The sequence below is a fragment of the Leopardus geoffroyi genome, chromosome B3, assembly GCF_018350155.1.
Source record: "Leopardus geoffroyi isolate Oge1 chromosome B3, O.geoffroyi_Oge1_pat1.0, whole genome shotgun sequence".
Lineage (NCBI taxonomy): Eukaryota > Metazoa > Chordata > Mammalia > Carnivora > Felidae > Leopardus > Leopardus geoffroyi.
This window is the reverse complement of record NC_059337.1, coordinates 50348911-50365728: the sequence shown is the minus strand read 5'-3', so window position 1 is coordinate 50365728 and position 16818 is coordinate 50348911. Positions and strand designations below refer to the sequence as shown.

Genomic DNA, 16818 nt, shown 5'->3' with positions numbered 1-16818 from the left:
GATCAATCTGCCTTGCTGGACCTCAGTTTTCTCATCAGTTAAATGTAAGGGTTGGGTCTGATTATATAAGGGGATTGTATCAGCTTTAATGTTCCATGATTTCACATTCTGGATGAACTAGCTGACTACTGAAAATGGCAGGTGCCTATTGACTAAAACATGAACAGTGATAGGTTATATTCTTACATTTTCACATGTTGTTGAACAATATGTACTTAGCATCCACCTCATGTGCCAATAACTCCTAAATTCTGTTTATTTTAGACTCTGGCTGCCCGGAAATCTGGACTCTCCCTGGCTATGGTCATTAGGACATCTCTAAACAATGAGGAACTGGTAGGTGCAGAGTCGATTGCTATGTATTGATATAGTCCAGGGGAAGGCAATTCTGATCAAGCCACTCAGTTGTAACGTTGATTCCAAAATTCCAGAAATAACTGGCAACACGGGGAAAGTCGGACCCTAAACAAATTTCATCCAGACCTCAACTTCACTATCATACAGATTATCCTCTGGTGATCAAATATGCATGCGCCTCTCTGTCTTTACAAATGTTATTCTGTCCTAATGCATTTTACCTGTAATTCTCCCCTTGAGAAAAATCCTGTTACATTTTTATATGATTCAAATTTTGCCTCCCTTCTGAGGCTGTCCCAAACATCTTTCTCCCCTTGTGGCTGAATTTTCAGCTTCCTCATTTGAGCTTTTTCTAGCATTTAATCACAACCTCCATACTGTAGTATAGCAAAAGTGAAGGTTGCTTGGGGTGTGTCCCATCTGTACCAGTAAATTAGCATTGTTACACCTGGCATTTTATCTAACTTCTCTGAGTCGATTTCTCTCATCTGTATAGTGAGGTAATAAGACAAATTATTAAAGGAGTGGATACATTTTTTAACACTTGGCACTGCTTAGAGTATAGTAAAACATAAATGCAAGCTGCTGGTTTTATTATTTTTATAAGCAATGAACTTTATTATTTTGCATAAACCTTTGCTTTTAGACTGCTTTCTTGAGGGTAGCATTGTGTCCTGTTTTTTTTTGCTCTTGTTAAATACTTTAACCCCTATTGCTTAGTACATTATCTGACATGAGGTATATACTTTGTAAATTCTTGTTGAATGAAAGAACCAACTGGTTAGAAAATACAAGTAGACTCCAATATCTAGGTCAGGAATTCTTAAATTTGGCTCATTAGAGTCACCTGTGGTAGTTTTAAACCATGCAGATGCCTGGGTCTAGCTCCCAGTGATTCTGATTTAATTGGCTTCAGATGTGGCTTGGGTCTAAAGGGATTTAAAAAAAATGTTTAGGCATTCTAACGTGCAGTGGATGTTGTACTGTGGTAACTCCTTCCTGCCCAGCCAGTCTGTTGGGTTTTTACTAGAGACAATTTATGTGTCCTCCCTTAGGTGAACTAATACATTCTATAGGAGTGACACTCCTATAGTCCTATAGAATATAAAGGACTTTGTCATTCCTATAGAAGAAAAAATTTGCCACTGATAATACTTGTTTTAAATCTCTATAGACTTGTCATTTAACACCATTATTTATATGTATATTTCACAGTTTCTTCTTTTTGTCACTGTCATCTTCCACCCAGAAGCCAACCTTTACTAGATCTCTATCCCAAACTCTCCCCAGCCTAGTGCATATCAGAAAAAAAATAAAATAAAAAAATAAAAAACAGAAACCTCCATTTGAATATTTGGGTGCTACAGTAAATAAAAACATTTTCTCTTGTGCCAAAGTATTAAAAAAATGTGGCTGATTTTCCAAGGCTTATTCTTATCTATTAGATTTATGATGACATGTAATATTTGAGTGTAGTTTGGATACAAATGAAATTAAACATCCTCTGGTACATGAAAATGCACCATATTGCTTGCTGAATCTTGAAGTGTCTAGTCTTGGGCTTTTGAGGGAGTAAGCAAGGTTGAGCGTTTTTATCATTAAACTCCTACACTATTTCTTTTTTGTAAATATGGTGTTTGGTCTGAACCACAAATATTCATTCGTATGAAAAGTTAATAGGAAAGCGATAGAAATGAGAAGAATGCTATTACATCTTCTGCGGCCCTGGATAGGGAGCACACCTTCACTTTATGGTTAAATTAGTTATTGATCTTCTCATCCACTTAAACATACATTTATTTCTTTAGTTTCAGAAAACCTATGTAAAAGACTTTTCTGTGTGGGTGTTGGGTGGATGAATAGAGTTCATCAGCTCTCCATGGAATTCATAAAGCCCATTTCCCTGGGGCCCATATCTCAAAAAGTAAATGAAATATGACTTGTGCACAACAGGCATATTAAATGTCACTCTTGACAAGCTGTCACATTAAGTCATTACATCGGCAACTAACATAAATGCTGAAGCAAATAATTCCCACTTTTGGGTGTTGAAAACCTTCCTAGGTACCTTTAATGTGAAAGCATGAAATATGTGTCCTTTACATAAAGGGAAATGGCTTTGCCATGTGGAAAATATCACATGCTGGCACATCCGTTTTAATTAAAGAGATACATGATAAAAAGTTCAGTCATCTCTTCCAAAGCATGAAAGGGCTCTCAAATTTGATGTGAGATGACAGTGGGTCAGCCAGCTCCACCTCTGTGGTCTCCCTGTGAGCAGTGGGTAAAGCAATGCCAGGTGCTCCCATCTATCACCATTTCCATCTTGCCCACAGAGACCTATTGGGGCTGATTGGAAATCTCAGTCTAAAAAGCCCTTAGGGACTATAGTTTCTGAACATTTTGATCTGACCTAATAACACAAGAAGGGGTAACACTCTAGTATCCCTGTATCACAACAGTAGTATTCCTGATGCTGTACTGTTCTGCTTTGTGCTTGTTTTCACAGACTCAGTTTCCTGGATGTGGCCCCAACAGTGGGGAATCAAATTAAAACCATTCAATAAATCACTGATTTGAGTGTCTATTATGTGTCAGGCATTGTTGCAGATTCTGAAATATGACAGTGAATAACTCTACTAAAACTCCCTGCCATCATGAGATTTATAATACAGTGAGAAGGGAGCTGAGATAGCATGTTTTGCTCCCACTATTGCTACAGGTTGTAGTGAAAGCTTCTTAACAGGTGGGAGTATTTAAATTGACAGTGTCTGATGAGGGTTATGGGACACTCAAGTAGGGTGAGGGATGCAAATCATCAAGCCTGGAAGGGATTCTAGTACCCTCTTTATTCTGTCCCAGGTATTCACATCTAACTATGGTTAGGGGGCTGGTCTATTGGCTTGCTTCCAGAAGTGTCAATTCTCATGAAGTTTGGTTTATCTAGGTGAGTGGAGGTCCTTTCAATGACAAGATCCATGCCCAATGAAAGGGACTTAGAAGAACTAGGTATGGGAATAATTAGATCAGATCTGGGCCCTATTTTTAGCATAATACTGGAAAGATGACATAGAAGCAGGAAGCAGGCCAGAATACCTGTGTGGTGCCTGAGGTTCAGTCAGGAAGCTGCAGGCTCACACTATGCCCAGGTACACTGACTCGGGACGGGAACAATTTCAAACCAGATAATTGAGAACTGAAGTGACAAGGGTCTGAATTTGAATTTCAGCTCTACCTCTATTATCTTTGTGAACTCATTTCTTTTCAGTACTTTTGCCTCCCTAAGATGTGTTCACCTCGTTTGTAAAATAAAAGTAATAATACTTAACTCTCCACAGTTTGTGAGAATTAAAAGAAAACGTTGTCTTGCCAGCCAGAGCAGGTGGCAGAGAGGGAAGAGGAGTCGCAATGAGGTCTCTAGAGTATATACTTTGTCCCATGCCTCCCTGTAACCTCTGCAGCTGCAGGTCAGATTCCAGGGTGTACTGATATGGAAATCCATGGTAATCACAAATTTAAAGGTGTTCTCTTGTTTGCAAGTCTTGGTATTGGTCCTGCGTCTCTCCTTCAAGAACACAGTCTTTGGTTTGAGAGAGATAGAGCTCCACTATTTACTGGTTGTAGGAACACGGGCAAGTTACTGAAACTTTCTTGGCCTTGACTTTCTTATGTTTGCTAGTTACATAAGGTTTTTCATCTGTGTTTATAAATTAAATGCCCTGTGGTTTACTGTGTCTTTAAGCAATTTTGGCGTCAATAGCCTAGCTTTGTAAAATAAGTTGGGAAGATGTCTCTTTTCTTCTCTTGAATAGTTTGTGCACAGTACGTGTTGCTATGCCTTGAAAGATGGACAAACTTGCCTCTAAAACCATTGTGTAATTTTTTTGAGAATGGTTATTTGACTACTGAATCAATTTAATGTAGTAGTTCCATCCATGTTCTTTAAACATTTGTTCTTGATTCAGTTTTGATCATTTATATTTTTTCCAGAAAGTTGTCCTTTTTTTATCACCTAAAATTTCAAATTCCATCAAATTGTTCATATAATTGTATGACATAAAACTTGTGCTGGGGTGCCTGGGTGGCTCAGTCAGTTGAGTGTCCGACTTTAGCTCAGGTCATCATCTCATGGTGATGTGAATTTGAGCCCCACATCCGGGCTCTCTGCTGTCAACACAGGGCCCAACTTAGATCCTCTGTACCCTTCTCTCTTCCCCTTCCCTGCTCACACAATCTGTCTAAAAAATAAACAAACATTAAAAAAAAAGATTATGCCATTTTCACCTTATTTGTATTTTCTCTCTTTTTAAATCAATACTGCAAGAGATTTCTCTGGTGTTTGTTTTGTTGACTCCCTATTTTTTTTTTTCTATTTCATTTATTTTCTTATTTAGATTCCTATTCTATTCTCTGTATTTACCACGAACCTACTTTTGTACATAGTTCACTATTTTTGACTTTATTATTAACTATTGCATACACACAAAAGAATAATTACAAAATAATTGAAGAACAGTATATATACTTGTGTATCCATGACAGCTTAGGAAGAGAAAAATATTTAATAAATGATGCAATGATTAATATTTAAGTCAATTTAGAGTGTTTATTCTCCCAAAGACAAGCCATATGAACTATTATTGTTACTACATTGTATTATTTTCAGAGGACATGGAATACAAATTTGGTGATTTGCATTTAATTGACTATTTTATAGTTTGGCTCATAATTTTGAAGGTATACCATGTGAGCTCTTTTTGTTGGGTACATAAGTTTTGGGACTTCTATATTCCTGAATAATTTTCTTTCAACTTTGTTGGTAATCTTATTAATGTCTTAAATGTTTTTTCTTTAAAATATTTTCTCTATGCTATTAATACAGCTATACCAAATTGATAGATTCAGTATTTCCTTGATAGAACTTTTTTAGTCATTCTTTAAGTCTTAACATGTTTTATGTGTATCTCACATAGCTTAATTTTCTTTTTTAAAAATTTTTAATGTTTATTTATTTATATTAGAGACAGAGTGTGAGCAGGCAAGGGGTAGAGAGAGAGTGAGACACAGAATCTGAAGCAGGCTCCAGCCTCTCAGCTATCAGCACAGAGCCTGATGTGGGGCTATGAACCCACAAACTGTGAGATCATGACCAGAAATGAAGTCACAAGCTTAACCGACTGAGCCACCCAAGCGCCCCTCACAAAGCTTAGTTTCAATTCAATTCAAGAATTTGTCTTTTTACAGGTGAACTCAATCAATTTACATTTATGATAGTGTATTTGAGCTTAGTTCTATTCCTCTTTAAAAATATACTGTCTCTTTTTTAATTGCTTTTCTAAGGTTCTTTTGTGGAGGTTGAGTTTTACTTTCCCTCTCCTCAACAGATGAATTAAAATGATCTATACTGTTTATTTTAATATAGCAGATGTTTCCTAAATGTATCATAAATATACTTTACAATTTCTTTTATTGAAGTATAATTAACATACATTGCTATGTTAGTTTCAGGTGTATAATATTGATTTGACAATTCTGTACATTAGTCAGTGTTTACCACGATTAAGTGTCGTCACCATCTGTTCCCATACAATGTTATTACAATATTAATGACTATATTCCTTGTGCTGTATTTTTTTCATTGCTGTGATTAGTTTATTTTATAGCCAGAAGTTTGTATCTCTTAATACCCCTTATTTCACCCATCTCCCCACCCACCTCCACTTGGAATCATCAGTTTCTTCTCTTTAAGAGGAACAAGGTAGGGGTGTCTGAGTGATTCAGTCAATTAAGCCTCTGACCTCAGCTCAGGTCATGGTCTCCTCCCTCATGAGTCTGAGTCTCACATTGGGCTCTCTGCTGTCAGCACAGATCCTGCTTCGTATACTCTATCCCCCTCTGCTCCTCCCCTGCTCTCGCTTTCTCTCCCTCTCTTAAAAATAAATAAATAATTTTAAAAAATTTTTAAAGAGAAACGATGTGTGGTTTTGTTTTAGTATGTTCATTTGTGTGTTTTTTATTGTCATTATTTTTTTAAAAAGTTTTTAAAATCCAATTAACCTACAGTGTAATATTCGTTTCAGATGTGTAACACAGTATTCAACACTTCCCTGCATCACCTGGTGTTCATCACAGGTGCACTCCTTAATCCCCATCACCTATTTAACCCATTGCCTCCACTACCCCCGTTAACTGTCAGTTCTCTACAGTTAAGAGTCGGTTTCTTGGTTTGCCTCTCTCTCTCTCTCTCTTTTGTATTTTTGAAAGACAGAGAGAGACAGAGTATGAGTGTGGGAGAGGCAAAGAGAGAGGGAGACAGAGAATCTGAAGCAGGCTCCAGGCTCTGAGCTGTCAGCACAGAGCCCAATATGGGGCTGGAACCCACACACCATGAGATCATGACCTGAGCCAAAGTCGGACACTTAACCAACTGAGCCACCCAGGTGTCCCATGCCTCTCTTTCTTCTTTTGTTCCTTTGCTTGTTTATTTTTGTAAATTCCACATATGAATGAAATGATATGGTATTTGTCTTTCTTTGACTTATTTCACTTAGTACAAAGTCTTATAAGTCCATTCATGCTGTTGCAAATGGCTAGATCTCATTCTTTTTTATGGACAAGTAATCCCTTATGTGTGTGGGTGTACATATCTGTCTGTGTATACCACTCTTTTGTCCATTTATTAAAGTTGCTTTCATATCTTGACTATGGTAATAATGCTGTAATGAATATAGGAGTGTATATATCTTTTCAAATTAGTGTTTTCTTTCTTTTTTTTTGTTTTGTTTTGTTTTGTGAATATCCAGTAGTGGAATTACTGGATCATATGAATAGTTTCATTTTTAAATTTTGAGGAACCTCCATACTGTTTTCCACAGTGGCTCCACCAACTTACGTTCCCACCAATAGTGCATGAGGGTTCTCTTTTCTCCACATCCTCACCAACACTCATTTCTTGTTTTTGATATAAGCCATTCTGACTGGTGTGAAGTGATCTCACATTATGGTTTTGATTAGCCCTGATGGATGGTGACGTAAGGCATCTTTTCATGTGTCTGTTAGCCATCTGTATGTCTTTTTTGGAAGAATGTCTATTCGGATCCTCTGCTCATTTTTTTAATTGGATCGTTTGGTTTTGGTATTGAATTATAGGAGTTCTTTATATACTTTGGATATTAACCCCTTGGATATATCATTTGCAAATATCTTCTCTAATTCGGTAGGTCATCTTTTTGTTCTGTCAATGGTTTCCTTTGCTGTGCAAAAACCTCTTTATTTGGGTGCAGTCCCAATGGTTTATTTTTACTTTTTTTCCCCTTGTCTCAAGAAACAGATACATAAACATATTGTTAAAGTTGATCTCCAAGATAATACTGCCTGTGTTTTCTTTCAGGAGGCTTATGGGTTCAAGTCTCAAATTAGGTCTTTTTTGTTTGTTTGTTTGTTTACTTTTGAGAAAGAGAGAGAGAGGATCCCAAGCAGGCTCTGTGCTGTCATCGCAGATCCCAGTGTATGGCTCAAACTCATGAACCATGAGATCATAACCAATTGAGTCACCCATGCACTACTAGGTCTTTTTTTTAATATTATTTTTTAACATTTATTTATTTTGAGGGATAGAGAGACAGATTGTGAGCAGGGAAGGGGCAGAGAGAGGGAGACGCAGAATCTGAAGCAGGCTCCAGCCTTTGAGCTTTCAGCACAGAGCCTGACATGGGCCTTGAACTCACGAACCCTGAGACCATGACCTAAGCCAAATTTGGATGCTTAACCGACTGAGCCACTCAGGCACCCCTTAATGTTTATTTATGTTAAGAGGAAGAGTGTACACGTACATGCGTGGAGAGGCAGAGAGGTTGACAGAGAATCCCAAACAAGTTCCTCCTCACTGTCATTGCGGAACCTCACAAGCCCTGAAATCATGACCTGAAATAAAACTTAGACTCCTAATCCACTGAGCCACCCAGGTGCCCCTCACATTCAGGTCTTTAAATTGGTTGTGTGCATGAAATAAAAAAGTGGTCCAGTTTTCATTCTTTACATGTAGCTGTCCAGTTTTCCCATCATCTCTTATTCAAGAGACTATTTTTTCCCATGGTATATTCTTTCTTTCTTTGTCATAGATTGCGTTTATAGTCGTGGGTTTATTTTAGAGCATCTTTCCTGTTGTATTGTTCTAGGTGTATGTTTTTGTTCCAGTACCATACTGTTTTGATTACTACAGTTTTGTAGTGTATCTCCAGCTTTGTTCTTTCTCAAGATTGCTTTGGCTATGTGAGGTCTTTTGTATTTCCATACAAATTTTAGGATTATTTTTTCTAGTTCTGTGAAGAATGCTATTGTTATTTTGATAGAGATTGTATTGAATCTGTAGTCTGCCTTGGGTAGTGTGGACATTTAAAAATATTCCAGTCTATGAGCATGATACATCTTTCCATTTGTGTCATCTTCAAATTCTTTCAACAATATCTTGTAGTTTTCAGAGTATGGGCTTTTCACCTTCTTGGTTAAATTTATTCTCGGTGCAATTGTAAATGAGATTGTTTTCTTAATTTCTCTTTTTGATATTTCATTATTAGTGTATAGAAACACAACAGACTTCTGTATGTTAATTTTGTGTAACCTTTACCAAATTATAAGTGTTAATATTTTTTTTGATGGAGACTTCAGTATTTTTTATATATAGTATCATGTTATCTGTCAATAGTGACAGTTTTACTTCTTTCTTACCAATTTGGATGCTTATTTATTTATTTATTTTTCTTTTCTTTTTTTTTCTGATTGCTGCAGCTAGAACTTCCAGTACTATGTTGAATAAAAGTGGCAAAAGTGGACATCCTTATCTTATTCCTGATCTTAGAGGAAAAGTTTTCAGTTTCCCACCATTGAGTATGATGTTAGCTGTGGGTTTTTCATATATGGCCTTTATTGTGTTGAGGTATGTTCCCTCTAAACCCACTTTGAGAGTTTTTATCATGAATAGATTTTGTATTTTGTAAAATGCTTTTTCTGTATCTATTGAGATTATATAAATTTTTTATTACTCCTCTTGTTAATGTGATGTATCACATTGATGGATTTATAAATATTAAACTACCCTTGCATCCCTGGAATAAATCTTACTTAACCATGGTGAATCATTTTTTTAATGTATTGTTACATTCAGGTTGCTAAAATTCTGTGAGGATATTTGTATCTATGTTCATTAGAGATACTGGCCTGCCATTCTCTTTTCTTTTTCTTCCTTTGTTTCTTTCTTTTTTTTGTTTGTTTATTTGTTTTTGTTTGTTTGTTTGTTTGTTTTTTTTTGGTAGTATCTTTGTCTTCAAACTTTGAAGTTAATAACTCTGTCCTGAAAAAAAATGATCCAAAAATTCTTAAGCTCTCATTACTAGCCTCAATGATAACATTAAATAAAAGGTAAGTCGAAATGTCATATCAGAAAATGGTCTAAAAACCGCAAGTTTGTAGCCCATAGAATTTAACTGGATCATCCTTTGGGCTTCCATGGAATCAGCTTTCATAATTCTGGTAGTAAGTTCCTTTTTTTTCCCTCAAGCACCTGGAGAATCTATTTCATTTGAACCCTTTTACATATTAAACTATTTTTTCTCAACGCTTCACTATATCAACTCAATCTGCCACATTGACAGATCAGTTTTCCAGCATGTAAAACAAATACATTATTGATGCTAGAGTACTATTGGGAGTATCATTGAGATAACAAATGGAAAGCACTTCAACCATTTTAAACATATAAGTGTGTAGTAAATATTGTAGTTTTTATCATAATCTGCGTTTACCATACCACTTTCCATGGCTCCATGACTGGCTTTACTTGGTTACACAAGAGGACAGTGAAAAGGGTTCCTTTTAACAGAGATGACCTCCTTTCCTCTCTTATTTCTACAATATCCTAGCCATCTTTCTAATTTCATGGTCTCTGTCAAAAGATTATCTGTATCTATCCCAAGTGGTAAAAAAAAAAAAAAAATTGACTTTCCATCTTAAAATGGTAAAAGTTACTCTCCAGTGAATGAATTCATATTTGTTTTAGTCTCTTATATTTAATAAATTACTCATCTCATACTACCTTTATTATTGTATATACTTTTTTATTGAGGTATATTTGACCTATAACATATTAGTTTCCAGTGTACAACATAATGAATTAATATTTTTATATATGTGAAATAATCACCACAGTAAGTTTAGTTAACTTCCATCACCCAAACACAGTTTCATTTTTTTTCTTTCTTGTGATAATTTTTATGATCAGCATTTTTCAAATGCACAGCACAGTATTAACTGTGGTCACCATAGTGTATATTATAATCCCATGACTTACTTGTTTCATGACTAGAAATTTACACCTTTTGGACCCATTCACAAATTTTACTTACCATCCTCTGCCTCGGGCAATCACCAATCTGTTCTCTGTATCTGTGAGCTTGGTTTTTTGTTTTTGCTTTTGTTTTTGTTTCTGTTTTCTTAGATTCTACGTGTAAGTAAGATCATACAGTATTCATCTTACTGTGATCTAGTTCACTTAGCATAATGTTCTCAAGATCCAACCTTGTTGTTGCATATGGCAAGATTTTACTCTCTTATAGCTGAATTACATTCTATTGTACACACACACACACACACACACACACACACACACATTTTCTTATCCATTCTAATGACACTTAGGTTGTTTCTGTGTCTTTACTGTTGAAAATAATGCTTCTGTTAACATGGAGGTATATGTTCAAATTAATACTTTTATTCTCTTTGGATAATTACCCAGAAGTGGGATTTCTGGGTCATATGGTAGTTCTATTTTTAATTTTTAATTTATTGTGGTAATTCCATACTGTTTTCCATTTAAATTCCCACCAACAGTGCAGAAGTGTTCCCTTTTCTCCAAATCCTTGTCAACACTTGTTATTGTTTGTGGTTTTAATACTGCCTTTCTAACAGACATAAGGTGTTATCTCTTGGTTTTGATTTGCATCTCTCTGAAGATTGGTGATAGTGAATATATTTTGATGTACCTTTTAGCCATACCTGTGTCTTATTTGGACAAATATCTGTTCAGATCCTCTGCCCATTTTTAAATCAGTTTGTTTGTTTTCTAGCTATTGAGTTGTATGAGTTCTTTATATATTTTGGATATTATTCCCTTGTCAGATACATGATTTGCAAATATATTCTTCTATTCAGCATATTGTCTTTTCATTTTTTTATGGTTTCTTTTACTGTGAAGAAGTTTTTTAGTTTAATGTTTTTAGTTTAATGTAGCTCCACTTATTTTTGCTTTTTGTGTCAAATCCAAAATACATCATCACCAAAAACAATGTCAAGGAGCTTACCCCCTATGTTTTCTTCTAGGAGACTATGGTTTCAGGTCTTATATTTAAGTATTAAGTTAATTTCTTATTAATTTTTTTGTGTATCTTATAAGATCATGGTTCAGTTTGATTCCTTTGCATGTGGCTGTTCAGTTTTCCCAGCACATCTCTTAAAGAGAGACTGTCCTTTCCCTATTGTATATTCTTGGCTCCTTTGTCATGAGTTAATAGAACATATATGTGTGGGTTTGAGGCTCTGTTCTGTTCTTTTGATCTATATGTCTGTTTTTATGCAGTACAATGCTGTTTTGATTATGGTATCTTTGTAATATAGTTTGGAATCAGGGAGAGTGTTGCCTCTAGTTTTTTTTTTCCTTGAGATTGTTTTCTCTGTTCACGATTTTGTGGTTCCATGCAAATTTTAAGTTTGCTGGTTCTATTTCTGTGAAAATTGCCATTGAAATTTTCATAGGGATTGTGGGGAGCCTATGTATTGCTTTGGATAATATGAACATTTTAATGATGTTTTTCCAACCCATGAGCATGGAGTATCTTTCATTTATTTGTGTCTTCTCTGATTCTTTCGCTAATATTTTATACTTTTAAATGTATAGATCTTTCATCTCCTTGGTTATATTTGCTTCTAGGTATTTTATTATTTTTGATGCAAGTGTAAGTTAAATTCATTTCTTCGTTTCCCTGACGATTTGTTATTTATGCATAGAAATGAAGCACATCTTAGTGTATTGATTTTATATTCTACAAATTTACTGAGTTTATTTATTCTAACAGTTTTTGGGTGGAGTCTTTAGAACTTTATATAATTACATTCACAATTTCATTGAAAGTTTGAATTGAAGAAAAGTGATACAGTACATGACAAATCTGTCCTAATTTGTTTCCAGGTTGTGTTTTCTGTCATAATAGGTGTGTGTTATTTTGAACTCTTCTTTAATTATTGTATCCTCTTCTTTATCATTATTCACTCTCTTTATTTGGACTTACTAAGTCACTTAGCTCAATGATAATTAGTGTCTGTTAAAAAACAATATAAGTAATACAAATTATTCACACTTTTCCAAGGATAGGCACATAACTTTTGGTGTCTATACTTTTCTGGTACAAAATTTTACCTGAATAACTTTAACTTCTACAGTCAGTCTTATGTGATGATTGTCCTTGTGAGTAAATCAGACCTGAAATTAGGCTGTTTTTATACTCACAAACTTCTTATGCTATTGTTCTGTCTTCTTGTTTATAACAAATTTCAAAGGTCACATTGTACATAATATTTGCTCTACAAATATTTCTGATGCTTTTGTACAGAAAGAGTGAAATGATACCTACAGGACAGCAAATAGATTTTTTTCCCCAAGGTACATGAATAATGCTTCAAAACAAGAAGCATATTTTTTCTTGTAGTTAACAAAATGTGATTTTTTTTTGAGAATAGGAAAATCATGGTTTATATAATCCCATGAGGAAACCCACAGGATGATGAGAAGATTAGAACTTTATTAGTCCAGTCACTGGTTAACATGGTAGAGAAAAAAGAGAACAGTTGTATGGCAAAAGGAGATAGACATGCTTTGTTCCTATTGTATTAACATTTGGTTGATTAGGATATTGATTGTCTAAAAACACTAGTCATTGCCTTTGGCAGGAAGCCTGAATGCTTTATTTATTGGGCTCATTTTAATTTTCTCATATAGTTATGTAGAAAAGACAATTCATTTTTTTGTGTGTCCTAATTGTTCAGAAAGTGATATATTATAGCATTTCACCCAAGATTATAGTTTAATAGAGGACGGATTTTTAACAAAATCATTGTTTAGGATATGAGCATCCTTCCCTTTGTAATCTGTAATCTGTATTTGGCTAAAGAGGTTTATCAGAGCCAAAGCATTTCCTACCCTCATTTCTACAGATAAAACAGTGTCTTCACAAAGTAAGTCACCTTCTTTTTTCTTCAGTCAGTTCAGTAATATAAAACTGATGTTTACAGGTTTTATTCCTAATTGCATAAGTCTTACATTCTGTATATAAATAGAAAAAAATCCTCGGAGAACACAAATAAAACCATGACTAACTTTCAAATATTAAATTGAGTAACTTTTTGTTTGTTTTTTTTAGTGCTTTTTTGTTTTATAAATTGTTTCCACAGTGAGCATGCATTTTGATATAATTAGAAAATACATACTGGAAAGTGACATCTGAGATTGGTGGTGGTTGTTGTTGCTGCTTTGTTTTGTTTTTATTTAGAATGGAGGAAAAGCCAGCAATGTTGTTTGCCAGTGAGAATTATTTTATTTTGTAAGTAACTTCCATGAAGTATTGAGTATGATTTACAAAAGCTTTGTGACTTTTAAAAGTGGGGGGGATAAAGAACATACATACACATCCATAAATACCAGCATCCTTTGTCTTTTGTCATATAGAAACAAGAGTCTTCTATTGGATGTAAAATGCAACTTGATCATACAGCGAACGAAAGAATATCTTAAAAAATGAAAATATATTTTAGAAAGTATTAAATGTTTATTGTGGAAGATTTGGAAATTTTAGAAACCTTTATAATAGATTAGCAGCAAGTCTTCTCTTTTGCTGAATTCATTCTGTCCTTGTTTCCTAATCCCATTAGATTAGGGCTCTGCTTGTTCTTGGCAACATCTTCTCTACATATCTGGATTTACGTAGGCCAGAAACTCTCCCCAGATAACATACGCAGTCTCATCCTTTCATATTAGTGAGGATCCTATTTATTAACTGTACTTAATTATCTTTCTCTCTGCTTAATGTACTACATAAAAAAAAAAAAATCTCTTCCTTTTAAGGCAACTTCTAATAGTTACAAACTCCCATCTGTCATGTTCAGTGGCTAATTCTGGGGCTTCTCCTTGTTTTATTCAGTTTTTCATACCCTATCTTTTTTGTCTTATTCCACAGAAGTCTTTTGTTTTTGGTCCTTTTTATAATCTTGTTTGGTCTGGTCGGTCTTTGCTAACTAAGAAAGTACCCTTATTTTCCCAGGATGCAGCATTCTTGTGAGAGTAAGAATCCCTTATGAGGTATATTTGTACATGCTTTCCTAGCTAATCATTTCCTGAGTTTCTGAACTGACCATCCTTATATCTTATACTTTGCTTCAGTAAGAACTGTTTCCATATGTCATTTATTTTAATTTTCAGCTTTGATAGACATGCTCATATCCCCAAAATCACAAGTGAAAAAGATACATAGTATCATTTCTGTCAGACCGAGGATATATACCTTGTAGTGAAGTATACAATATTTTCTTCAGCTTCTCCATCTTTTAAATGTTCAGTTTGTTTTAATGCCCCATTCAGTTGATTTTCAGTGTGTTATCTAGTAAATTTTCAATGTTACTATCGTCTTTTTTTTTTTGAAATTAGCTTCATTGTCTTTTTATGAAATGGATCATGGCTCTTTAAACCCAACCAAACAAAACATTTCAATGAAAACTTCTCATCTGTTTACTTAGAACTGTCTTTTATTTGGTTTTCTCCAGTATGTTTAATTTTTTAGGAACTCTTCCTTAAATTTATTACTCCTGCTATAGCTTAAGAATGTAGAGGACTGACTATATATAATTTGAATTCAATGAAAAAGATAATAGTCACAGGGTATTAGATAAAATGTATGAACCATTACTTAACCTTAAAACATGTAGATAAGTTCATCTTCAAAACAACCCTTTACCCAACCCTACTTTCTAAGTTGGTATGTTTTTCTTTACTTGTATTCATTAGCAGACTATTCCCACCTAGTGTTCTATTTAGTTAGAATTACTTTCCCCTACTAAGGGAACAACAAATTAATCTGATGTGATTGCAAATATAACTAAATTCCACACTTGTTTTTTAGCTAAACCAAAAAGCTACATTATATGCGTGCACGCGCGCACACACACACACACACACACACACACACACACACACCCTGAGCCCAGCTAGAACAGGAAACTGTCTATGGATGGCTGATTGAAAATCTGTTATGCCAAAGTGAATTGTTCAATTCAGTTTAATGATATTGATAATAATACTCTGCTAAGCTGTGCAGGGGAAGCAAAGATGAATTATACATCGTTTTAATTCTAAAAGAACTCTTAACAGTTATTTTGCAAGATGACATCTTCATTATGAAATGAGGCCAAAGATTACTTGGGTGAGGCTCTATTGAAAGGATGGATCCAGTTGTTGGTATAAACCCTAATATGGGGGTCCCCCACTTGAATAATTCCTCTATTTGATCACACTGCTGTTCTCTAGACTCACATGAAGGATAAAAAGCTTCAGCCAGACCCTCATGCAGTAGCAAGGCTGGATCTTGCTGTTCCAAAGTTAGAAAAAAATTTAGTGAAGCTTAACTCCCTGCAGGGAATATTCCAGTACCATTACCAAATGTATTCTGGGAAAACACAGCATGAGGGGAATATACTAATAAAGGGAAATATGCTGTTACCATACTGTGGAATTGAAGAATAATGGAAAGTTGCCCATTTCAACACTGTGGGAAGGTATTCTGAAATTAGATTTAAAGATTATTAATGCAAAATATAAATGTTTCATGTAAATGCTAGGCTCCTACTGGATTTATGTAAATATTCATTCATTATGTATCAGGAAGTTTTGTGAAATTATTTGTAAATGTAACTTCGGAGTGATAGTCTTTCTTTTAAGAAGATACCTGCATTGTTATATATGAAAAGCACAGAGAAGTACTGATCCAAACAGGTCTTTTTCCTATCAACCTAGGATGGTTTCTGGAAAATCCAGTATCAATACTAATACTTAATACTTATTTAGTATTTTGAAGTCTGTGGAATACATTTGTTACTATCATACAATTTGATCTTCAAAATAATATTGCAGATAGGTAGATAGGGGAGGAAAGTAAGGTTTGTAAGTCTCTGTGGATTACCATACTTCTAAGTGGAAGAACATTTCCACAAAATATGTGTCATATCCCTACTATGTGTCAGAGACAATGATTGGCCCTAAGGAGAGAAATATCGAAGACTGGCCCTAAATATGTCCTGAAGAAGCCCATATTAAATTTCATTGAATGGCCCTATGCTAGGGAACTCAGGTCTCCTCTGTCTACTCAT

At 34.7% G+C, this 16818-nt stretch overlaps 1 protein-coding gene across 6 annotated transcripts in view; it reads left to right on the top strand.

Annotated features, from left to right (window-relative positions):
- UNC13C (unc-13 homolog C) overlaps positions 1-16818 on the top strand; it is a 611894-nt gene that overhangs the window by 244198 nt on the left and 350878 nt on the right. For all 6 annotated transcript variants that reach the window (XM_045449689.1, XM_045449688.1, XM_045449693.1 and 3 more), the window contains one exon: positions 265-336. In XM_045449689.1, the coding sequence (XP_045305645.1) occupies positions 265-336 (72 nt within the window). The remainder of the gene's footprint in view (positions 1-264; positions 337-16818) is intronic.